Source organism: Diplotaxodon limnothrissa, linkage group LG11 (assembly GCF_057381915.1).
Source record: "Diplotaxodon limnothrissa isolate DT_005_m linkage group LG11, D_limnothrissa_male_GT1.1, whole genome shotgun sequence".
In the NCBI taxonomy this organism is placed as follows: Eukaryota; Metazoa; Chordata; class Actinopteri; order Cichliformes; family Cichlidae; genus Diplotaxodon; species Diplotaxodon limnothrissa.
The window spans coordinates 16768414-16793943 of record NC_140606.1 but is presented as its reverse complement, the minus strand read 5'-3'; the positions used below and the strand labels follow the sequence as shown (position 1 = coordinate 16793943).

General features: G+C 39.4%; 2 protein-coding genes across 2 annotated transcripts in view; one reads left to right on the top strand and one right to left on the bottom strand.

The window, feature by feature from the left end:
• The window catches only part of LOC146622542 (uncharacterized), a 318673-nt gene that overhangs the window by 69981 nt on the left and 223162 nt on the right, over nucleotides 1-25530 (bottom strand). The gene's annotated exons all lie outside the window — the stretch shown is intronic.
• On the top strand, nucleotides 9247-13965 carry irx1a (iroquois homeobox 1a). The gene is made up of 4 exons (XM_085365219.1): nucleotides 9247-9773; nucleotides 11057-12149; nucleotides 12501-12576; nucleotides 13452-13965. Exons 1-4 carry the CDS (start codon nucleotides 9531-9533, stop codon nucleotides 13525-13527), a joined length of 1488 nt encoding a protein of 495 aa, XP_085221345.1. The 5' UTR covers nucleotides 9247-9530; the 3' UTR covers nucleotides 13528-13965.

Below are 25530 nucleotides of genomic sequence, written 5' to 3'. Positions count from 1 at the left end.
AGGGATTACCCTCAGGAGTGTATTTATAGTTTCTTTCTCTCCTATAAAGGCTGTATGGAAATCAGAGAACTACAGACAGCGCTCATAGGTTGTTTTGAAATTCAAAAAAGGTGGGGAGTTAAACTATATTGTCCTTTTGAGGATGCAGGAGGATGCTTTCCATTCTGCACTGCACCATGACTGTCATAGTAATCTGATATGACAAATTCACATACAGTGGATTAGCTGCTGGTGGTGAAAGCCAGAGCGGTTAATATTTGTTGATGTTGCTTTTATCCAGGAAGTCTGGTATCCCTGGGATGTGGTACCATGATGAGGAAAGGAAAGGAAAGGAAAGGAAAGGAAAGGAAAGGAAAGGAAAGGAAAGGAAAGGAAAGGAAAGGAAGAGAAAGGGTTTTCCGGGTAGAAGAATAAAAAAAATCTGGAGGCCACTGGGCCTGCTCATCACTTTGTATGCTGTCAAAATCTTTGATGTTCCCCAACTCTTGATGTCGGGGGCTATGAAAAATGCTTAGCTCAATTTAAGCCTCTCGCAAAAAAGGGCTAACAACTGTAATTAAATCATTAAATTCGTGTCTACGCTTCACAGAGCATAGAGAAAATTAACTTCCCACCAACCTCATTTTCTACTTGAACATGAAATAATGATTTTTTTTTTTCTCAAGCTCATATAATTACAAAGCTAACATCTGATAGAGTCAGCATCCAGGGGGGATTATCACATGCATGAGTATTAGACCTCATTACCAGCTTGACTGCAAAATTATTACATCTTGTAATTGGATGGTGAGATTTATACACAGATTGGCCGGGTTTCTGTAAGATTGTAATTACAAGCTTCATTGGTTTGCTACTTATCGGAACTTCACAGAGAAAACAACTGGTAAAATGAAATGAGCATTTCATTAACCTATCGCCTTATCAGGGGAAAAACCTGTGTAACGTTCATGTATGCATTAACATAAATAGGATCATTCATTCTGCCGCCAGAAAGCCTGGGCCTGTAGTTCTTCTTGCTTTTTTTTTTGCAGTGAGGGTGGAGGATAGAAGAGAGAAAGAGAGTGGCGGTGGTGGTGTGGGTTTGATTGCAGTCGGAGTAGGAGGGGAGGAGGTTGTGGCAATATTCATTCATTTTGACAGAGTTTATTTAACCTTCATAATCCTATGTTGATGGGGAATGGAGGGAAAAGGGACACGTGGGCTAAAAAGGGATGAGATGGAAGGGGAGTAGGGGAAAGTGAGGGCAACAAGGGGCGGGGAGGGGGGGAGGAAAAAATAATAATATATTATTTGTCTAACGTTACAAGGGATGAACTCAATATATCTATTACTTAAAGAGTAACTGACTGTGAAAGTGTTCATTTCACGAGAGACGAGGCAGTGAGCTGGCAGGGACTCTTGGGGCTCCGAGGTGTCTGCTCTTTCCCTCTGCTCTAGCTCTCTCTCTTCCTCTCTCTCAGCTTTGATGTTTCCCTTTTCACTATTAACAGACTCTGGCCGTGTTCCTCTCTTGCTCCAACACAGCGGCAGGTGCGGCTTGTATGCCCACATAAATAACCTCCTAACACAATGACACCAGGGGATCGATTCAGATTTTGATGGGTGATGCTCCTCATACAAAAGGTGTGGGGGTTTGCACGCGTGTGTGTGTCTCTGTGTGTACATTAAGATGGGGGTGAGCAGAAAACAAATAGGGACAAGCAAGATGGGACAGACTGGAGGAAAGAGGTGGAAAAAAGGGGTTAACAAGAGTGATGGCGAGGGGGGGTATAAAATACTTCAATTACGAGGCGAACACAATTTCTCTGTTCTTAACAAGAGATTTCATGGTGTGGGCCAATGTTTGGCAGAAACAGCTGAGAGCCACTAATGCTAAAGAATTACACTCAAAAGGGGCCAGATCAACTGGCCCCTTTTGAGATGAGAGTCAGTTGTTATTGAACTTCATTGCCCAGACTGGTTTCTTTGTCAGCTGGGATCAATGATGCTTCAGCATGGGCGTGATGTAAAATCCCATGCTGTAACCTGTCACCCACTCTCTGAGTAGCCCCATGACTACACTGGATACAGAAGACTTTTAAGTGTTTCCTCATTTACCCCTGTGTGAGAAGAAAATGTTTCACAGTATATCCAGGCCCTTTATCATGTGTTTATTTAGTATCATTTGTCCACTTGGCGTCTTAGGGGGGAAATAGGGGGGAAAAAAGCTGAATTTAAATTGGCTGGCCAACATGCTTAACATGAGATTTCCAGGGACACTCAACAAAGTTGATTTTCCAGTCAAATTATGTAGAATTTGATGAATTTCTGCCTTAATGAGCTACTTTGGCAATTCAATCAAGTCACAATCTGTGTTCATAGACTTGCAGCACAGCGTTACATTGGTTAGCTTTGTCACCCTACAGCAACAGGGTCCTGGTTTGAATCCGCTCACTGGCTGGGCACCTGTGTGGAGTTTGCGCGCACTCCCTTTTTCCTAGGTGGGTTGTCTTTAGGTAATCTAGCTTTCTTCCACGGTCCAAATGCATGCATGTTAGGTCAACTGGTGATTCTAAATTGGCCTTAAGAGTAAATAGTTGTTTATATCTATGCATTAGCCCTGCAATAGCCCGGTGACTTGTTCAGGGTGTACCCCATTCTTTTTCTAAGCTGGTAGATGGGCTAAAGCCCTTGGTTTACTGACCAGTACTTGAGTTATTCAAATTGTATATTTATGTTTCCAGTCATTGTATACATTTGTAAGTTAGCTGTTGGCGTAGCAGCATATTTGCATAATTATAAAATATATGCAGCATGTGAAAAATGCTTTCTACATTTCTGTCTTCTCCTGCTTCTTTGTTTTTGAATAGCCTTTATCATTGGACTCCAGGATGATAAAAATAAATTATCAGGTCAGGATGTTTCCTGTTCCCAACATATTTATCTAATCCACAATCAGAATGGCTAAATCAATCAACTCAAGTTGTATATTCTAAGATACTCAACTTATTGTTTTCTTTTTAAGCCGATATTGAGGTCCTTCATGATTTTCTGAACAGATAAATAAAGAAAAATCCACCTAGTTTCTCTTCGCTCGAGCACATGGGAAGATTCAATCTGTGATGCAAAGGGCTAATCTCATACATCAATAACCTGTAAACCCTTTTGAAACCCCGTCTTTTTTTTCAGGTGTTGTCACTCTAGCGTCCCACTCGTCTCCCTAGGTCACTGTCTAAAACTCATTACAGAATTTGACAGGCTGCTGTTTTCATCTGTGACACCACATCATCCAATGGTTAGCCTAATCAGGAGCCACGATGGTATCAATAATTAGAATTCAAAGTGTTCTCTCAAGTCCCAAAGATGTCAACACAAGCCTTCAGAATAACAGAATGATAAATATGTTTTTTTCCAAAATTAAAAGCAGAATTTAATCCAGACATTTTTTCCCTCCAGCGGTCTCTGCATTTAAAACCAGTACAACACTGAAAGAAGTAAAAACCCCAAAGCAACTAAAACAAAGTCAGTCTGATCATTAATAAAGGTGATAGCAGTGTTGTTAGGAGTGAGAGTCCAATGCAACCTGGGGAGCGTGTCCAGCAACATAAAAACACCAGATTTCAACTACTATCAATAGTTTGTACAAAGACACACCAAAGCAAAAAGCAAAGAAAAAAAAAGAAAATCAGCACAACATGATAACAGATGAAAGAAACAGCCTCATTAAAATTCCATTTGTCATGCTGTCTGTTGATCATTTTATCTATAAGTCTATCCTTTACACCACTATCAAAGGGTGTCATTTCAAAAGAATACTTCAGTGTAAAAAAAAAAAAGTATTTTTTTTTCCCAAGAAGGTCGTTCTTTAAAATTCAATTAACTCTGTTTATGAATAAACGTGGGAATTGTATCATCTGAAAGCAGATTTGCATGCTCACATTTTTATTTCACTTTCTGAGGTAGCAAATAAACATCTGAAATGGGAGACTAACTCTTATGAATATTTCTAAGCTAATGTTCTAAATCAGTGTTTGCATCTCCCTCATTCAGACTTAGCATAAAATTATATGTGGGACAAAACAAGGACTTTGATATTACTTCTGTCTTTGTCAAAAGTCTTTTTTCCCCTGTACATTATGTGTTTACTCTACTTAGCATACATCTGCTATTTTGGCGATATGCACATATAGTAAAGACTGGTAGTCTGTGGCTTAAAGCCTATTGGCTCGTGAGATTTGATGCACTATTCATACATCAGAAGAAGTTTAATACAAAGTAATGGAATTAGTTTGACAGTTGCCAGTGTAGTCTTTGCTGCAGACTTGTAGGGTTTTTGTAAGTATACTGCAACAGGTCACAAAAAAAGCAAGTGTTCACATTTCATAAAGGTACATTTAACGGATAATACCACTTTAAATATGGAGACTGTGAAATCCCTCTGCTTGAAATGTATAGTTGAAGATGTCCTTGAGGTCTGTCGCTATAGCTGCAAATAGCTGTGCTTACTATTTTAGATGTCTAATTTTAAAAAAGAAAAATATATATTTCATCTAAAGATACTTTCATAAGTTTTTTAAGTTAATCCTCTTAGTTCAGTGGAGCAATAATACACTCAGCTCAATGCAGTTAAAACCTTTTAAAGCCCAGCAAAGGCTACATTCTCTTTTTCTCCCCTCTCTCTGCATCTCTCTCACTCACTTTTCTCTCTCTTCTTGGCTAGCTATAGCTATTCATTAGCTCCAGCCCCTATGGCAATGAGAGTCTTTAACCTCCATTAGATCTAATGTTGATATGTTTCCCCAGCAAAGAGCCAAAACAATTAACACCCCTTCTCACATTTCTTTCCCCTTGGCCCCTAACCACATCAAAATCTGGGCCCACCCGTTCATTACCCACCCCTGAGAATGCCCTTGGGAGGAAAGAAGTCAGATCCCTCTGTTGTCTTTTGTATGTTATGCAGTTAGAAGCCAGAATGAGTTAAAAGTAACTTGTCAATACTAACGAAGTGTTGCGCTTTCCCCTTAACTTTGCCCCAGTGTGGCTGCTGTTGTTTTTGCTGTTGTTTTTTTTTTAATTAGATGAGGGGCTTAATCATGACAATACTTTATCATAATTCGTGAGCTAACACCTTCTGCTGTTAGTGTTTGGTTTAATTTACTTTATATTTAATATACCTTCAGCACCAGCAGTGGTGGCAGTGGTATTTTTGCTGTGGCAGCCTTGCTGATATAAAATATGTGTAATGAACCTATGTGGGCTATACTTTGTATTACGTTTTTGGATGCATAATACATAAAATACTCATAAAAGCATTGCATACCCATTTGAAGACCTCAGTAATATAGTATGTACATCTATGGATCACTGCCTTTGTACCAGGGCTAAACTTGTTGGGGGTGTAATGGTTATGCAAAGCATCTTTACTTTGGCAAAAATTCAAGTGCAGACCTTCATTGTCTCATCAATATTGGGAGGGGGGGGGGCATCACCCCCTCAAACTGTGTAACTGTCAAGTGCATAACATCCTGACCCAGAATAGACCTCTTTTATTATCCAGGAAATTCCTTGTTTCCTTACCTAAAGGTGTGGTGCAGTTGCCTATGTATTGAATGTCTCACAGTAACACCAGTGGTCCTCTGACTCCAACCCACAGCTGACTAGCTCATTTGCTCTGACGCAGGTCTGGGACAACACTAGAGCCAATGCATGTGAGAGTGTGCACTGGGCTTGTACGCAATAAGCGAGATGTCTAACAGTTGTGATGATCCATTAATATCATTGATATTCATCTAATCTCCTCTCTTCAGGAGGATAGTGAGTTTTTGTTTCAACACTTAATTTGATAATCTGCAAAGAAAGCACAAAAGGAACATTCTGCAGATTCTTAACCTTTCCTCAACTTTGGCACTCCTCGAGGCAGGAAAGGAGTATCTTTCACCACAGTTATTAGTTCACAGAGACACCCTTGACCTCTGCGGTGGTAGCCAACTGTCAACATAACCAATGTGATTGTAATGCAGGTTCACTCTCGTTGACTTCTATTGGAGCCAATGAGGTGTACCTATTTGCACACATCCTAGAGAACTACATTCGAGCCCAGAAAGTTACAAAAATAAATTATAAGACTGTCATGATCCCAGATTACTACTGATATCTTAGTTTTAAAAACTATAAATGACAGAAGCTATGATTATAAGGTAAATCTGGCTTTTAAAAAGAAAATAAATGATTTATGATATTCAAGATAAAGTTGAATCACACAACAATTATGAACTGTGGTATTGAATATGGATTGCAATGCACTGTCCCCACGCAGGTTTCTATATAGAGAAAATGCTGTTCATTTAACAAGCCTGAATTTAACAATATCTGTTTTTAGCTTTTTCGTTTTCCCATTGAAAGCATATATAAGTGTTTGTGTTTGCCATTATCTGATAACTGAAGTATCTGTAATTTTAAAATGTACAGCCAGGACTGTCCTTAAAATGTATAGACCTACTGCTCAGTTATTTTTCTTTCTATTACTTGAACATGAGTAATGGCAGAGAGTGCTGTCCTCCAACAGAGTAACTGGGAATATTTCATATCTTTCTTATAGCTTTAGAGGCTCTATTGCTATAAGGTACCAGAGAGAGAGAGAGAGAGAGAGAGAGAGAGAGAGAGAGAGAGAGAGAATATGTTAGGTATAACAGAAGTTGTTGACAAGTTTCCAATCATTTTACATTAAAACACATATCATATGAGAACATACTTAACTATGGTACTATGTATTATTATTATTTTTGTATATATTTATTTATTTATTTTTAATTGGTGGCAGGAACATTAAAAACGCACAGTGCTTGGGACTGAGTGATTTAGCCTATTAGAATGTGGCCATTAAGGCGTAGCAGCTTATGAAGAGCCTCCTGTAGATTTACACGATAAAACTATCTGATATGATAAGCCGGGGGATTTTCTTTCTCTTTAAAAATGGGAAGAGTATTTAAGAGTCGTTTTGACAACATTAACGTGAGCGCCTGTGCGCGAAGGCGCGTGCATGTCATACAGAGACGACACATGTGGTGAACGCCTGCATTAGAACTGAACGTGATGAAGATGAGTTTTAAACACGGGCGAGGATCCGGAACAAAGTTTACCGTGCTCTCTCTCTCTCTCTCTCTCTCTCTCTCTCTCTCTCTCTCTCTCTCCCTCCCTTCCTCTCACTCTCCCTCCCTTTCTCGCTCTCTCTGGTTTTAGCCTGAAAAGCTTGTGGTGGCAAAGACAGTTTAACAACACTCAATAAATCAGTTAACATTGATGGCTTACTGACCTCGACACGTGTCTTTGTTTACCTAATTCATTGATTTGTTTGTGATTTTTTTTTAATAAAAATCTTTTTTTCTGAAAAAGAAACACGGTCAACATATATTTTTTTAAGTATGATTATTATCATCATCACCGTCACTGTTATTACTAGTAATGGTAAGCTAGTAATATTAAATTATCTTTTCGCTGTTTCTAAAACATTTACTCATCATCTCGATTCACTGATTTCTCTTCGGCTTTTCCAGTGTCATTTCTGTTTAGACATAATTTTGGTCTTCTAACTCCCTGCCACCCCTCCACCAGCCCGCCACAGCCATTATATTTAGCCCCCTGCACACATTTCCAGCGGGTTATCACAATTGCCATTCCTCCCCTCCTTTCTGATGTGTTACCCAGATTACCATCAGTGCCCCACAGATATTTTTAACAGATCCTCGGCGCTCGGCAATATCCACTCGGAGCCATCTGGTGCAGATCAAAATCTACTGACTTCTTGGGCTTCAGTCGTTAAGGCATTAAATCTAGATCTACAGAATACCCCCTTTGACTCGGGAGGTGGGTGATATGAGAATCAAATCAAATAGAAATAGAACAGTCAAAAAATGAACACCCTCCCACCCGTGAGCCACATAGGTGTGTGAGGAGTGGATAGTTAAGCAGAGGTTAGTATCCGACCCTTTTTTTTTTCCTTTTTTTGTGAGCTGGAAATTGGATAAGCAGTTCAAGAGGCGCTGAACAAAATAGCATCCGAGTTTTTTCACTCTTTGAAATATTGAGATAATATTTTTGAAAAGATTGGTTTGTTTTAGAAAACATTCTATAATTGTTTCTGGAATATATTCCAGAAACAATTATAGATTTGTTACACACTATATTTTTCCGGTTCTCGTGTGTTGGTACGTCTTTCATTAAATTATAGGAGCTAAAAGTACCTGAATAACATTTTGTGGCGAATACATGGACTTGGAGACTTCTTATCCGGTAACCCGGTCTTTGGCTCGTCCCTGGCGTTTCCACATTCCGTTTCACTAAAAGCAAGGAAACGTGAAGTGGCTCTGCTTTTACAAAGGACAACAACAATCTGCTTTAAGTCCACACACACACACACACACACGAAAGCAGATGGAAAGTGAGAGGGGGGAAAAGGATGGAGAGGCTGATTAAAACTTTATGAAGAAATCAAAGGAAACCGAAAACAGAAGTCAATAAAGACTTACATAATTAATAACTCATATGGAAGAATTTGCATGAATTTCCGCAACTGTTTAGGGAGTTAACTGTAACCGTCTTGAAGTAAGCGTTATAACTTTAAAACAAAATAAAAATATATATAATTGTTTCATTGTAGAAATATAAAATGCTTTTATTTATTTATTTATTTATTTAATAAATAAACTTTTAAATATCTCATCCTGATTAAGTCCCGTGTGTCTTTTACGAGTGCGTAGGTTTAAAAAAAATCCATAAATTACAGAAATAAATTTTAATGTTAAAACTTTTACTGAAAAATAATGCCACTGAATTAAATAAAGGCACCAGCAGCCCGTGTTACCAAATACTAATTCCTCGGCGGACAGGCTTTTCCCCCTTTAATTACAATTTAAATCTATTCAAAGTAAGTTCCTTCTTGACGGGTTTACTTCCCCTTGTGTCGGACAGCTGTAAAATCGTGTAGACAGGTTGTCATACAACAATCAAAGCCTTCGGTGAATGGACTCTAATGCTTGAACATTTAACATACAATAACTCCAAACACGGACGGAGAGAGAGAGAGAGCAAGAGAGAGGGGGGAGAGAGAGAGATCGCGAGAGAGAGAGAGAGAGAGAAGGGGGGCCCCAGCCAATGTGCTCAGTCTATATTCACATTATCCACATTGCTCCAAACGAGGAGGAGCTTGCAGGCTCAAGTAGAGGACGCCAATCAAAGCATCAACTTCAAATTGTATCTGAGAGATCAGCCTGGAGACCTCAGGGCCAGGCGCGTCAGTCGGAGCGCAATTGTTGATCAGATCACATCCAGCGGACTTTGCGCGAGAAAAGAGAGGAAGCAGAGATTTAAGAGCGGTTTGTTTTGACTGCATACCGTTGTATGTCGGTAGTAGCTGCGACTTTGGCTTAAACACTTTCTCTTTACTCATCCGGGTTTTTTTCATTTTTTTTTCTTTTTTCTTTTTCTTTTTTTTTTTTGTGCCTCGCATACTTTTTTACGCACAGTTTATCGGACAAAAGAACTGTGCAGTGGAGATGTCTTTCCCCCAGCTAGGGTACCCGCAGTACTTAAGTGCCTCCCAGGCGGTTTACGGGAGCGAAAGACCGGGAGTGCTTACGCCTTCGTCCCGGGGAGGGAGCACCGAGATCGGGGGAAGTCCGTCAGCCACTGCAGCGGCTGTCACGTCAGTGTTGGGCATGTACGCCAACCCGTACGCACACAACTACAGCGCTTTCTTACCCTACACCAGCGCGGACTTGGCTCTTTTCTCACAAATGGTAAGAACATGTTCATATACTTCTGTCGAAAGATGTTTGTAAATCCTTCCGTCCCAACCAGCACTGTCTGATCATAAAAAAAAAAATCGAAAGGTCACTTCAACCAAAAGAATGAATACTCTTGGTTGCCGATTTGTATACTGCGCATTTTGTGGTTTAAGTCCATACTTGACTGATTTAACAGTCCGCTGGTGTGTTTTAGCTGCAAGGTGAAAAGTTTGACGAAATGCAAAAGAAAGAAGAAAAAACCTTGAAAATGCGGCTTAAAACGTGTTTTGTTGTTATGCATAAAGCAAAAGAACAAGAGAAAATTATAATTAGGCAGTTATTAGTCTCACACTATGAAAAAAAATAATCCTGCGGAGCTGTATTCTACCGTGCAACATGAAAAAAATGCTGCTTTTGCTCTGACGATTTTTTAAAATCAGGTTGATAAAAATATTCACCAGCCTGATACAATATCTTAAACTATAAATATGGAATTACTTTTTTTAAGTTTGTGTTTTGTAAACATTTCTGACCTAGTTGAATGCCCTTCTAACTTTCTCTACCTGACGAATTGCAAGACACAGCACATCTTGTGATAATAATTAACTTGGAGTGTGTTAATGACTAAGGCATGTATTAGGCTCTAACACAGAGTAAAACTGAGAAAAAAAAATAGGTTTTATCGAAAATACTAAATTGAACGACCTGCGGGTGGATTCCACAAAACCAAGCCAAAGACTTAAAGTACACAATTCGTCACGCAAGTGTATATTTTACAGAGTGAGAAGAGGGAGAAAAAAAGGGAAAAACTTTGCTTGGGCCTTCATACTGCTTTGTCATATTGTGCATAGAAGGGAGTTTAACAGGCAGGCCTACTATATGTTTAAGCTGTCAGTTTGCGTGCACATGCAGTGTGCGTGATCACAAACTTTCTCTGGTCCTATTCACTTTGTTACTTTTTGCTGACAATTTACGGACAATAATTGCTAATAAATGGTCTCTCAGAGAGCTGTGCAGTTGCAGGTGCCATAGGCCTAGCATGTGACATGTTGCAAGCTGAGAAGCTTATTTGTGGGCACAGCTGAGTCAGTTGCAACTGTAACTCAAAGATTTTTTAAAGCCAGTTGTTTGAATCATATATATATATATATATATATATATATATATATATATATATATATATATATATATATATATATATATATATGAAGCATGTATTTAGCAGTTCATGAAATAAAATTATGCATGAAGCTCCATGAGGACACTTTAATAACACACAATCTTTGATTTCTAAGGGATCCCAGTACGAACTGAAGGACAGTCCTGGCGTCCACCCTGCCAGCTTTGCAGCCCACACATCTCCTGCCTTCTATCCATACGGCCAGTTTCAGTACGGAGACCCTGCTAGGCCTAAAAATGCCACCCGGGAGAGCACCAGCACTTTGAAAGCCTGGCTCAATGAGCACAGGAAGAATCCATACCCGACCAAAGGGGAGAAGATCATGCTGGCTATCATTACCAAAATGACGCTGACGCAGGTTTCCACCTGGTTCGCCAACGCCAGGAGGAGGCTCAAGAAGGAGAACAAGGTGACCTGGGGAAGCAGGAGCAAAGAGGACGAGGACGGTAACTTGTTGGGTAGTGGAGACGAAGCAGAAAAAAACGAAGACGAGGAAGAGATTGACCTGGAGAGCATAGATATAGACAAAATCGACGACAACGACGGGGATCAAAGCAACGAGGATGATGATGATAAGTCATCGGAGGGCAGCAGGGACCGTAGGGGCGGCCTCGGTGCAACCGGAGAGTTGGACAACTTAGAGAAAAGACGGGCCTTCGCCCTACAGGCCCACGAGGCCTTTGAAAAATCTAAGAACGCTATTTCAATTCACCCAGGGAGTAAGGAGAACTCTGATAGCAGCAACAACAACACCACAAGAGTTTTGTCTCCGGACAGACCTGGGAGCTTTCCTCTCCCGTCCAACAATAAGCCCAAAATATGGTCTTTAGCAGAGACCGCTACTAGTCCCGACAGCTCGTCACAGAAACCCACGTCCCCTTGCGGCACTGGGGCCACCACTCACCCATCAGCGCCCCACCACCAGATTCAGACCCACCCCGCCTTCCTCCCCAGTCACGGACTGTACACTTGCCAGATTGGAAAGTTCCACAATTGGACAAATGGGGCTTTCTTAGGCCAGAATTCCCTGCTGAATGTCAGATCGTTTCTGGGAGTAAACCAGCACCACCACCACCAGCACAACCATCACTTGCCGGCCCAGCAGCAGCAGCAGCCGACATCAGTGGTGGTGTCGCCGGTAGCAGCTTCAGCAGCGCTCACCAATGACAGCAAAGCCCAACCAGAGAGCCACAGTCCGAAACACATAGGTACGATGACAGTCTGTGTTTGCACATATGAGGAGACGTGCAAAATGCTCTGTTGAAAAAAAAAAGCGACTTCGGATTATTATTATTTTCGATTTCAAATACAATTAATTTAGCCTATAAAAGATTCTGCACACGCATCCACACACAAGTAAAGTACATTTACACACTTTCACACAATCGACTACACACACACACACACACTTTCACACAATCGACTACACACACACACACACACACACACACACACACACACACACACACACACACACACACACACAATAATGTTTAGTTAAAAATTCTCGTGTCTCTGTTTTATCTACCAGACAAGTGCTAACACTGTTTTCCCATCAGATCACGAAAACGGTGTAAGGTCGGATTCACCTCCAACACAGACCCTGAAGTCTTCTTTTCGACCCATCCATGACAGGTGAGACCAGTTTTTACTTTATTGCTTTTGCTGAATTTCAACACGTTGCCATAAGCAGATGAAAGCAGCCACAGCCGGAAATAAAATGAAGGAGATCTGATTATTGGATTAGCGAAATAGAAACATACTTAGATCTCTTTAAAAAAAAAATATAAAGCTATAACATTACTGATAAGAGAAGTATTAGAAACAATATTTAAAAAAAACAATGAGTAAACTGCTTAACGAATTTTGGCATATATACTTAAGGTTTATTTATTTGTTTCATCTTTTATTTATACATTTTCTAACATAAAACAATATAACAGCACTACAAAATAAAACAAACAATTTTTTTCAACGATACCCAGTTTACTTTGGGGGTGACAGGGGTCTTGACTCCCATCCCACAACCCTTTTAATTCCTTCCCTCTGGGGAGAGTGTGGCTACTTATCAAGTCACCGAGTAAAACGGGCTCTGTCTGGGTTGTGTGCTTTCCCTAAAGACCCATGGGAGACCCAGAGCCCAGGGGAGCGCTCTTACCCAAAGAAAAAAAAAAGTTTTACCTCAGGTTTTCCTCTTGTGCGTAACGTTCTTAGAGAATTAACGATGAGATAGCGAATTACAACTGTTGACAATGGATGAACAGTGAGGGTTTTTTTTCCATGCCGTAAAAAAAATCGGATTTGTAAAATTGATAACACTATTATTGTTCATGTTGTTTTAATTATTAGTGTTTAAAAAAAAGAAAAGAAAAAACGCGAGGGCTTGAAAAGGAGGGCTTCAGTCTGCTTCTAATCAAAACTGCTCAGCCAGACACTTGAGATGCATATTGAAACCCGCTGTCCAAACACGGCGGGGGTATTTATCTACCTTTCTGTTATTCTTTATCCAGATCCTCTCTGCCTTCCAGCGCCAGGAGTCCACAAGACGCCACGCAACGGGTCCTCACTGCACTCTCCTCGGCTTGATCAAGACATTTTTTGTGCTTGAAAAAAAAAATCAAATAGAAAAAAAAAAACAAAGACTTTACGCTCTCAAAAAAGGACAATGAGAAATAATAATGCAGCATAGCATTCAGACGGTACAGAACAAATGGCGTAATTTGGTAATATCCTGTGGATGGATGGATTACTTCCTCTATTGTTGTGTAGCTTATAATCGCGCCTATAATGTTACTCTCTCTCTCTCCACTTTGCCCAGGCAGGCTGGGACATTTTGGTAGGCTGTTTACTTTATTATTATTATAATTATTGTTATTATAATTATTATTTGTCACTATCTTGTGTTTTTTGGTGTCCTTTCTTTAATGTAAATACAAGTGATTTAAATTTGTAAATAGGAAACGTTGAAGGAATTTGTCCAGATCGTATATTTTGCCTAAATAAACTAAATGAAATTATAGAGAAAACCCAACAATGTTCAGCCTACATTTCTTTTCTGTGATTATTATTATTATTATTATTATTATTATTATTATTATTATTATTATGCAAACGAAATTGATAAATTATGTAGAAAGCTTAGGCCTGCAACAAAAAGGGTGGGAATTCTACAGAGAGAAAAAAAAATATTGGCAGTCTGCATGCAACCAGGCTTAATTTTATTCAAGTTTGGGAGGAAAGCAGCGTGGATGCATTGAGGTGCTAATAAGTGTCCAGATGGTTGCTGGTGACAGAAAATGGACAGGAGCAGCTGGGAAGGTCATTAAGTAATAATATGGGAACGCCCAGTCCAAACAAAATCAAATGGTTAAAATCTAATCTGTCAGAGGGAGAAGTCGATTCGAAGATAAATTATTAATATTTTCCTTTTGGGGGAGGAGAAGGCTGACATTGTGGACCTTGAGGAGCAGGGTCACTTTTGGGGTCTCTGTCTGTTTCTAAGCTGATAGTGATCATTAGCCTGTAAAAAGCTGCTTCCTTGCTGTACAATGACCAAAAGCAAATATTGATTTACATCATCAGTCTAATTGGGTCTAAAAATAATAATACAAAAGGAAAGTGCAATAATTATCTGCTATTGGAATATCTTATTTATTTTATTTGCATTATATTATTTATTTCATTTGTCTTTAATGCTATTTGTCTCAAGCGATTTAAATGTTTATTTATTTATTTATATTTGCTTTTAATGAAAAATCAACACTCATTTAAAAAAAATCTTCTAAAAGCAACCAAGAAGAGTATGATAACATTCATTCTTTGACTGAAAGACACTTTTGTAAATAAGCTGCAAAGTGAGCTGTTATAGAGGGTGTGAATGATTTCAGTGCCCCAAACCTGTGGACTAACTTATGCACATCTGTTTTGCAATATCACAGCGGCCTCTATAGGCAAGAAAGAGAATTATAAGACCTGAAACCGTTGTCACTTTCCCAAATGCTATAAGTGAGATGAAAAACTCCAACTTTAGCATCTCTCATTATGTAGCTTAAAGTTTCTAATTTGATTTAACGGTCTTGCACCCAATTGTGTACTATTATGCTTTTATGAGAGTACCTTTTAATATTTTTGAAAATCCGTGAGCTACGTCATAGTAAAAAGGAAATAGGAATACAATTATAATTAGCAAATAAATAAAAAAGAGCTTGCTTTTTGGCACGGCAATTACTAGTATTAATTCTGCTACATTTTTATATTTTACATATTCAAAGACGGCCAAATTAAGTAACTGCAATTATCTCTGCAAGTCAAAACGCAAGAGTCTCCTTTCTTTTTCCTTTCTTTTTTTTCCGTGTAGGTAAACGGTGACCAGATCGTTTGTGTTTTGCAGAGGTGGGGGAGGGGATGAACGGCGGGAGGGGGGTGGGGGGTCTTTGCGCATAAATCTGTGTCACTTAAATGTCTGTTTTTAAAAACAGTCACAGACTGTGTTAAAAAATTAACTAAGGCCAAGGAACGTTTTGTTGATCGACGTGGAATCATCTCGCTTTTACACACACACCAAAACGGTTCTAGTCAAATCACAAACACATTTAAAATGTAGACTACACGCTATATTAATGTGTCTATCAATAATAATAATAATAATAATAATAATAATACGTAACATAAAACGCAATAGTTACATGTTTCTACATTTGCTCGTTTTAGTATATAAATATGAAATATTCCAGCCCCCATAAACCGCTATATCTAAATTAGGATAAAATTAATTAACACAAAGTCGAACCGAGTCTTTTCAATTCGCTTATAGGACAGCACGTGTTTTGCAATAATGACTCTTAAATTGCGAAAAAAAAGGCAGGTGCGTAAGTTTCCCTCCCACCCCATTTGCACATGACATCCTCTCATGAGCTGGCTTTTGGGGCTAAAATTAAATAACCTCTCGGTGTCCCATTTATTTCTTTTGTACTGAAACAGCGTGAGGTTAGCAAAGGCGTTAGCTGCAGGCCATTATATTGTGTTTCCATAATATATACAAAATTATTCATTTAGTAAGTGGATGTACAGTGGATTGTCTAATGGGTAATGAGTGCTGTTGAAGCTGATAATTAGGCTGTCACTTCCAGCCATTTCCTCCCTGGATGCCCAAGGCCGCGATGCAGGGGAGGAAAAGGAAAATAAATATAATGAAATAAAAGAAAAGGGGCAGATAAATGTATTAAATGCAAATTTAGAGGTTGAGAAAAAAGCTCTCTTCGGGACTTTACTGTTAACACACGATAATGTCTGATCTTCAAATCGCTGTAGCCACCAAGTGTTTAAATATTCTTACATTCTAGAATGTAAAATAAAAATGGCATTTCATTTTATAGTGAAAATTTAATTACAGTTAAAATAATTAATTGCCACTCACATCACACTTGGATTTTTTGATTGATTAACTAAAAAAAATTAAATAACATCAGTAAGACAAAAAAAAACAAAAGCAAGTTGTCAAAACTGTTTTCAGTAACCTTTGGAACAGGTTCAGCTATTTTCATCTGAGGACTCACTGCTGAAAGCTGCTCAGGAGATATGTAAATTGTGGCTCATGCAAAGACAATAAGTTGTTGACCCTAAAACAATTTAGCATTCTGTCACAGGCTGTGCTCCCCATAATACCTCAGTCTTTTGTTGGCGAACAAGGACCATCTCTCCCTGCAACTGAGACGTGTCACGCTGTGGCAATCCATTCATTTTAGTGGTGAATTGTGCATTGTGACTGTGTGTGTGTATGTGTGCATGTGTGTGTGTGTGCTTGCGTGAGCATGTGTAACAGGAAGAGTGAGGGGGGAGAGGTGACTGCATGGGGAGGAAAGTTTATCACTGTCTTGTCTTTTTTGGCAGAAGCAGGCTATTCTTACAACAGACTCGACCCCTTGTTGTCCAACAACACAAATGTCTTTGCCTCTTCCTATCCCTACACCCTCCTCTTTCAACCCCCGCTTTCCTTCAGCATCTCCGTTGTCTTTTCTCAAAGATGCCCGCCCATATCTGTGCCTCTCTAATCCATTTATCTAGTTTCATGAGTGCAGCACTGGTCAAACACTGACACAAAAGCCATCCCGGGCCCCCAGCCTCAGCTGGGGGAAACACACAACAACAAGCAACAACAAGTCACTGGAGCCCAGCAGCCGCAGCCACAGCAGGGCCACCCTAGAGCCTTGCTACTCCATGTTTATCTGGCTACTTTGGTTCTGCTCCTTGTTTCAGCAGCACAATGGCAGTGAAAGGAATAGGTGCCTTGGTCATAGGCTTTTCATTCCAGGAGCGATAGGCTGCAGGAAGACACAAGTCTTGCCATAGGAAGAGGTCGGAGGATTTGGTTGGAAAAGGGGAAAACAGAGGGAGGGAGGCCCTCAGCACGGCTTCATTCAAACACAAATAGCAACAAGGAACTAGTATTTGCCTGACAACTGGCTGGCTGTCTGACTGACTCGCTGTCGGATAGGCAACTACTCATGACAACTAAACAACCCATGAGGACCCCTGCTGACACAAAAAACCTGGCCTGGTTTGTAGATATACTAGAAATAAACATGGTCTCTCGCTCATGTATTCCTGGTTCCCTTTCATTTGGCCACTCAAAGCGACATTCTTATGTTTTGATCGAGCAAGAAAGAGAGAAAAAGATAACAAAGTAAGACAGGGAGCGCAGTCGAGTAAAGTTTTCTCTGTCTCAGTTGAACATTCTTTCTTACTCTGAGTAAAGAACAGAAAAGCTTTTTCGCTCCTCTGCGATGAGGACAATATGCTTATTTGGATCTCAGTCAAATCGCTGTGCCAAATATTGGGGCACTAATTAGCTGTCCTAATCTAGAAATATTATCCTCAAATCTGATATATCCTATTTGAAATGGTCTATTTTAAGAGACCTCGGCTGAACATAGAGGTTCATTATTATCTTCTTGTTTGCAACATGTTGGTTGATCAAAGTTAGCGCCATGTCTCTGTTGTTGTTTTAAGGGCATTGACAGGGTCCGACATACATAAATAAGCACAGTTTCTCACACACACACACACACACACACACACACACACACACACACACACACACACACACACACACACACGTACTTGAGCTGTTCTTCTGTTCCATTAATGACTCCACAAACCAATTAAAGCTGGTCTGTCTTGAGTTTTCCTGAAGTATTTGTACACAGCAGATTTACCACAACAGAACTATATTTAGGGAAGAATGCCGTATAATTTCATCTCATCTCATATGCACCCACACTCTCTATCAAGAACACGCACAACCACGTACTCATGAGCGACACACACAAATACAAGTGCGCATGCACACATTCCTTGTGCAGACTGCTGGAGGATCAGAAATATTTTGCCTTAATTATCCTTCAGTATGGATCATGTTCTTCAGGAAGGACTAGTAATGATGGGGTTATTTATAGTCATTCATTCTCTCTCTGTAATTATACACTACTCAAAATTGGGGTTTTTACATTTGGCATGTGCTTGAAAACGTAAATTAGACAGACAGCACTGTTGTTAAGATCTCTTTGAAGTGAATCCCCTCTCCAAACACATTTTGATGGAAAGTTTTATACCAACACTACTTTTCTTCGTTAGCAGAGTTTATTTTTCAGCACTAGTTGAACTTTTTTTTTCAGTTCTAGTTCAACAAGAAAATTGTCTGGATGCAAATATATATATATATATATATATATATATATATATATATATATATATATATATATATATATATATATATATATATATTTGCAGCAAATACATTTACAATTGTAACATGCCATATGTAGTAAATTGTGTCTTTTGACTGCATTCTGTACTAATTTTATTTTCTCAAAAATTAAAAATAATAAAGGTAAATAAGGAATGGCAGTGTTTACATTTCAGTACCAAGTCATCCTAGAGGACAGGTATCATAACAGAGGTCTACCTAACATTGGTTTGAAGACAGTTGTGTGTGTGTGTGCGTGTGTGTGTTTAATAATCAAATGCAGGTTGATATGGCAGGGAAGCCAAGGGCCTTGTGCCCCTTTTTCCTCCCTGCACAAATATTTCCAGAACGACAGATAATAAAGTCCGGTTTTTCCTGCCTTCTTTTCTGATGTGATGCCATTGTGGTTTGGGTTAATTCCAGGGAGCTGTACAAAGGGAAGCACAGCCATCTGAAGTGTCATAGTGCAGCTGTGGCTGAAGCACAGGAATTTCCATTTAGCAGAGGATGCTTCTCTTTTTTGTCCTCTCTGGACACTCCCAGCACATGTGCGGCACAGAGGGTGATATCAAATGCAACTCACCATTTTCCTTCCTGCTAATATGAAATCTTTACCCTCTCTGTCCAACCGTCCCTCTCTACACCTGTCTGTCTTGGTTTCCCTTGTGGGTAACACTGTTCACTTATCCACTTACAGAGTGTGAATGTGTGCACATTATATATTATCTGAGCCCTATTATGTAGATTTTTTTCACTACACAATTACTAATTAGCTCATTCATGATTTTCTAAATTTAAATAAAAAAATACCATGTATAATTTGAGTTTGCTTAAATTATTAAAAAATTATTGCAACTCTACAATTTAAAAGGAGGTGTTTATAAAGCCAGAAGGAGTATCATTCTGATGACTTATTGATTGTACAAGTTGCTAATAGTGTTTTCCATTTAGAGCATTTTAATTTGTAAATGGTGCATAGAAAACAAAAGAAAAGATTGTATACATTTTTTGTCCAAACAAATTAACTGGGCAATGAAAAGAAGATTATTTGCATAAAAAGTCAGAACCCTATCGAAGATGTTTAATCCACAGAGGGCTTCGGATAAATTTGATTATTTCCAAGAAATTATTCGTAATTGGAATTTGAAATTATTGCATCTGGCATAGACAACGTTACCAATCCCAATAGCACCTCATCATCATCAGTTATCAATAATTTCTACCGAAAGGAAACAAAAGCTGTATTACACTATCCATCCCATCACCCAAAGCAGACAATTACAATGTCAGGAGCTGTCACCTAAAGTACAGTAGCCAGTACATCCAATACCGGGTCACCTGCCAAAGCTGAAACAGAAGAAGAGCAGAACAAGCACACAATGTGTTGGAACTATCACTTCACACAAATGAAAACCTGAACTAAACAGGGCAGGCCGGTCAAAAGCCAGACTATCTTGCAGTGATACTTTTCCCCTCTGCTTGAACTGGGGGCTCTTTCTTCATGCATACTGTTCCTCTGCATGGTAGTCAGTGTAACATGTCACGGAGTGCTAACAGAAGCTAGCTATGCCGCATAGTAACAGAAGAGTGTTAGATCAAAGTGTTTGTCATGCAAACTATAAAAAATGACTTGAAATGAAAAATGACTCGAAATCAACCAGTTGCTGATTTTTTTATGCAGAGCTTAAAATATTATATGAATATGAGACATGTATTATAGGCAGTATCATGAACAAATGTAAAAAAAAAAAGAAATAATAAAAAATTGCATGCGTGTATTTGTTAATCTATATGAATTTATATAATTTTTAACTGGCACTTTAAAGACTTTCTCTCTACACAGGCAAGCTTTTGAGGAAAAGTGTGGCCAAGTCAACATAGACGATGAAGTACAAAACAATGTTGGTTGGAAAATAACTAGAAACCCTTATGAACAATTTTAAAAATGCTGCTTCTGTGTGACACCCTATAATTAATTTTAAACAAGTTTGCGCATGTATTCATAAAGGAAGAATATCCCATAATCTTGTTATATCTATGATACCAACTGTCTCGACCACCAAATTGTTGTGCATGCTATTCCTTCTCTCATTCAGATATTCAATTATGCGTCCAACTGATCTTTACCAGAAAACTTATGTTGAGTAGAATACTAAATGTCCTGAGATCAACCTACACCATCACTGGGATACACACACACACACACACACACACACACACACACACACACACACACACACAAACAAAAAAAGTTCTGGATAGGCATACAATATGTATGAGCCCTGTTATTGAGACCATGCGAACCACAAGAACAAAGCGTTTTTTCATGGCAAATCATGTTCACATCAAAGTTTAAAAATACACATGCACATCTTGAGGAAATGCCATCACGTTTTCTTTGTGATCTGTCTGGGCACATCTGCAGCCAATACTGTCTAGCATGTGGTCAGCTCAGTTTTAACTGCTTTGTCTCTGCTTTAGTCCACAGGAACAATCGCTTTGGACTTTGGGCAGCAACTACACACTTGTATGCATCCATTTAGTTATGAACACAGTACAGATGCATATCACACCATTAGCTTGAGATCTGCATCTCTCCACAATCAAAACAGCACTCAGCATGCAGTCAATCTGGGTTTAAGTCTGCCGATCCATTCTACCCCCACTCATCAACAAAACTTAAAGGTACTGAAACTCCTCTACTAGAAGCAGCAATGCACCCCAGCCTGAGAGCTGGCAATACACTATTATTATTGGAAGAGAATCATGCCTTTGAAGGTGCGAATTGACAGGCCAGTCATACAGCTGAAAACTATCCCAGTGTCAGGTGGAATTCATTGCTTGATAAACCAACTTCTACACTTTATCATCTGGATAAATGAAACATGTGATCCTAATGTCATCAAACTCACCACTGTCCACCCTTTGGCTGCACCTATAAATTCTGTCCTTGAGTTATAAAAAGAATCATACCAAAGGGAAGTACTGGGTCCAAGGCACACCAGGAACAAGCCTAACTTATATTGGTGATGAAAACTAATGAATTGCTGTACAGGGACTGAATGATAATGATGGTCATGATAAAACATATTTTTGTACCACCCACACGTGACACTCCTGGTGATGTGGTCAGAATTTTAAAAGTCGTCAAAACTTGCATCAACTGGTTAGGCAAACTCCCGTGCCCACCCCACTCACTATTCTTGACAGTGAAAATCCCACAAGACAACCAAGCTCTATTTGGCCCCTACTCCAGGTTGACAGTTCTCTTTACCTGCAGTCCTTCTGAACCCAGTGATGAACCCATAAGGTCATACCTCCCAACAACTACCTTAATAAGGTGGAGTGGAACATGGCTAATATGTCTAACTGTTCTCAATCTGCCTCCAAATGTTGCCACTTGTCGCAGCGGTTGTAGCTCAAAATCACGAGGTCCAAATCTTCTGCCAAAGGCTCAAAGTATGCTCCAGCTATGCATTTATCAAACTCACCACTCAGTGGTGATCGGTTGATGGATGAATTCACAAGTGTCCAAGTCATAAAGTTGCAGATCTAATGACAAGACCACAAAATTAATTATCATTCTATTGGCTAAGGTGTCCTGGTTCCAATGGTTTTTGCAGACACCCTTATGTCAAGCATGGACATCACTATGGACAAACTGTCATTAGCATAGAAGTCCACTAATAGAACAGTCTGATTCCTATGCTGTGAGCAGCAGGCTGCTCATCCCAGTGAGAGCCCTTCTAATTTCACTGTCTGTGCTCAGATAAACTTTGTAGACCTCAAGTGGAGCAAAAAAGAATCCATCTTGGTAAATGGCCTGTATTTGTATAGTGCTTTTACTAGTCCCTAAGGACCCCAAAGCGCTTTACACGTCCAGTCATCCACCCATTCACACACTGGTGATGGCAAGCTACATTGTAGCCACAGCCACCCTGGGGCGCACTGACAGAGGCGAGGCTGCCGGACACTGGCGCTCTGACCACCACCAGTAGGCAACGGGTGAATTATCTTGCCCAAGGACACAACGACCGAGACTGTCCAAGCCGGGGCTCGAACTTGCAAACTTCTGATTACAAGGCAAACTCCCAACTCTTGAGCCACGATCACCCGTACCTTCTAGCACTCTAACCATGGACTCCAAGAACTATGATGCTCTGAACAGGTGTTCATTGACCAAAAAAGAGCAAAAAAAAAAAAAACAGGCAAAGCCCATCCCTCAACCTGAAAGTAGGCACAAAAGCAACCCTCATGTTCAGTGTGATGACGCCAACATTTAAGGATTCAGATCACAAGCTAGATGTTTGGCCACCAATTAGACCAATTTTTTTTCTTGTTTGTTGGTAAGAGTAGAGTTAAAACTTTGCCTTGATTCAAGATAGAGAGCAATACATATTTAATCAACATTTATTGATTAAATATTGTTTTTAACATTATGAACTGGACATACTGGCAAATATGGCTAGACACCTAACTCAGTGTTTTTATTTCATTATGACCTGTTTATGTCTGCCTATTGTTAGATCAGCAGCTGAAGCAGGTGGAGGTAGAATTGAACTGGAAAGCACAAAAGTGTGGCACTCGCAGACAGTTTGCATGGCTCACAGCCCCAAGCACAAGAAATAAATCAGTAAACAGTACAGCTTTTGGATACAGTGTATTCACTAAAATAGCAGCACTTCACAGTTTATCTAGTATACATTAGCTAGCTGGCATAAAGTTGTCGATTTTACACATGTTAATTACCTGCACAGTTGCATGTTTTTGCATCCCAACAATTTGCAGCATGGCTTGTTGGGCACCTAAGCAGGAAAATGGTGTATGTTCTTCTCTTTTTAACTAAAAGTAATACACACATGTATATATATATAAAAAAAATATATTTATAAATATATATAAATATAAAAATATATTATATATATATATATATATATATATATATATATATATATATACACACACATATATGTATGTATGTATATGTATAGATATCTGATGCACCAAGTCTCTAAAATATGAATCAAAGCTGTTCAAATGCCAGCAGTTGCTATGTAGGGGGCTGGAGTGGCAGTGGTTTGGATGAATGGAATTACCCTGACTTCCAAGTCCTCAGCAGGCCTCCTCCTGCCTGGTGTTGGCTAACCCGTTACTGCGATCACTGTTTTTTTTATACACCGAAAAGGGGGAAAGAGTGCAGTCAAGAACAATAGGCGAGATAGATAGGTAGAGCCACAAAGAGACAGATGGAGGCATGATAGTGTTGTGACTCTCTTGTCTTTAAGCAACGTCTGGCACTTGATTGACCAGCTAGCTTGCTCAGAATTCCTCTCTTCCTGTCTTTCTCATCTCATCTTTCTCACTTTCCTTGTGAAAGCACTTGCTGAGAAAATCTTTATGAACTCCTGGGCCTGTCGGCGTTGCTGGGGCTACTTAAAAACCTGCCAGTTTAACAGCTGTGTGTATGGGCTCGGCCCCGGATAAAGCACTTGGAAGTGGCAGGGTTTACACCATAGGGTGAGTCTTTATGAGGGGCCCTCCTGCGTGGCGGCCGCTGCTGGGGCTGTTAATTGGCACACTCTGAAGTGCTGTACAGTATTTCTGCCCTTCATAATACAGACACAGGTGGAGGCAGCTGGGAAAACCAAACGTTTATCCAGCGCTAAAGCCTCAAGCTCACTCTCCTCTCCTTCAACATGAGAAGTAATTTCTACATTATATAAATACATGACTTGAACATGTTTGAATTGACCTTAAACCAAATAACTAAGAAATAGGGCATTATTTTTCAACATCTGTACTGACACATCTACAAGGTTAGATCAAAAATATTTAGTCAACTGATGAAAGAGGTCAGGAAAAGCTCCTTTCCGGAAACTTAAAGACTATGTGCAGTTTGTTAAACTTTTTTGTCTTTTTAGGGTTGTATTTGAAGAGATATAATTTTGGTTAGTCCTTGCCCAGAATCTTTAGTTCTGAACAAAGAGAAAGACTTTTTAAAAACACTACAAACTTAGAGGGGGAAAAGACCATATTTTTATGAGTTTAGTCTGAATCCCAGTTCTTTGAAGCAATGAACAGATGAATATGCCTTCTCATGCATTCTTACTTCCCAGCAAACCATTTTAGTGTTTCTGCTTTTGTTTCTTTTCAGTTTCATGTTTGTTAACCTCCATTCACGTATATGAATTCACACACGTTTTCACATGTAATTTTTTAGGGAGCAGGCTTCATTGGAAATATTTTCAGGAAGCCCTGCTCTCTGCAGTAGACACTTCAGATAACTATCTTACAGCATTTTCTGCATATTGCACACTGTGCACTGATGCAAAGAGTCATTTTGCATGATTGGTGTCTCCTTTTTCAGTTGGGAAATCTTTCAATTTGGAAGGAATTACTTAATATCACCCCACTCGTGTATTTCTTCTGGAAGTGATCGGTGCCAATTCATACATTTACGTCACTAAAGTTAAATTTGTTACGTCAGTGTGGCATTACCTTAATGTGGCTTGTGTAATGTGATGATCTTTAATGAAAACAGGACACGATGTGTTTTAAGCTGTTAAATTATCAGCATCGGTAATATTTTTTTTTATTTAAACACAAACATCGCAAAAGTGGATCTCTGGAGCCATTTGGCATAAATTGAGACTGTCATGGGAGATAAGACAGAAGATGAGAAACAAAACCTGCTCGTGAACCTATGCACTCAGCAGATTTTGCTCACATGACAAACTGATTTACTTGAGCTACATCCCATTCCAGCCATTGCTACACATGATACACACATGAAAGACCTACTAAAACTCAGCCATCAGCGCATACCAGCAGATGACATGTATGAC

Bases quoted from the DNA above. Each gene is read 5' to 3' on its own strand.
- irx1a (XM_085365219.1), top strand. From the start codon at position 9,531: ATGTCTTTCCCCCAGCTAGGGTACCCGCAGTACTTAAGTGCCTCCCAG. The intron at 12,150-12,500 runs GTACGATGACAG...TTTTCCCATCAG, and splicing joins CCACAGTCCGAAACACATAG to ATCACGAAAACGGTGTAAGG. The intron at 12,577-13,451 runs GTGAGACCAGTT...TTCTTTATCCAG, and splicing joins TTTCGACCCATCCATGACAG to ATCCTCTCTGCCTTCCAGCG.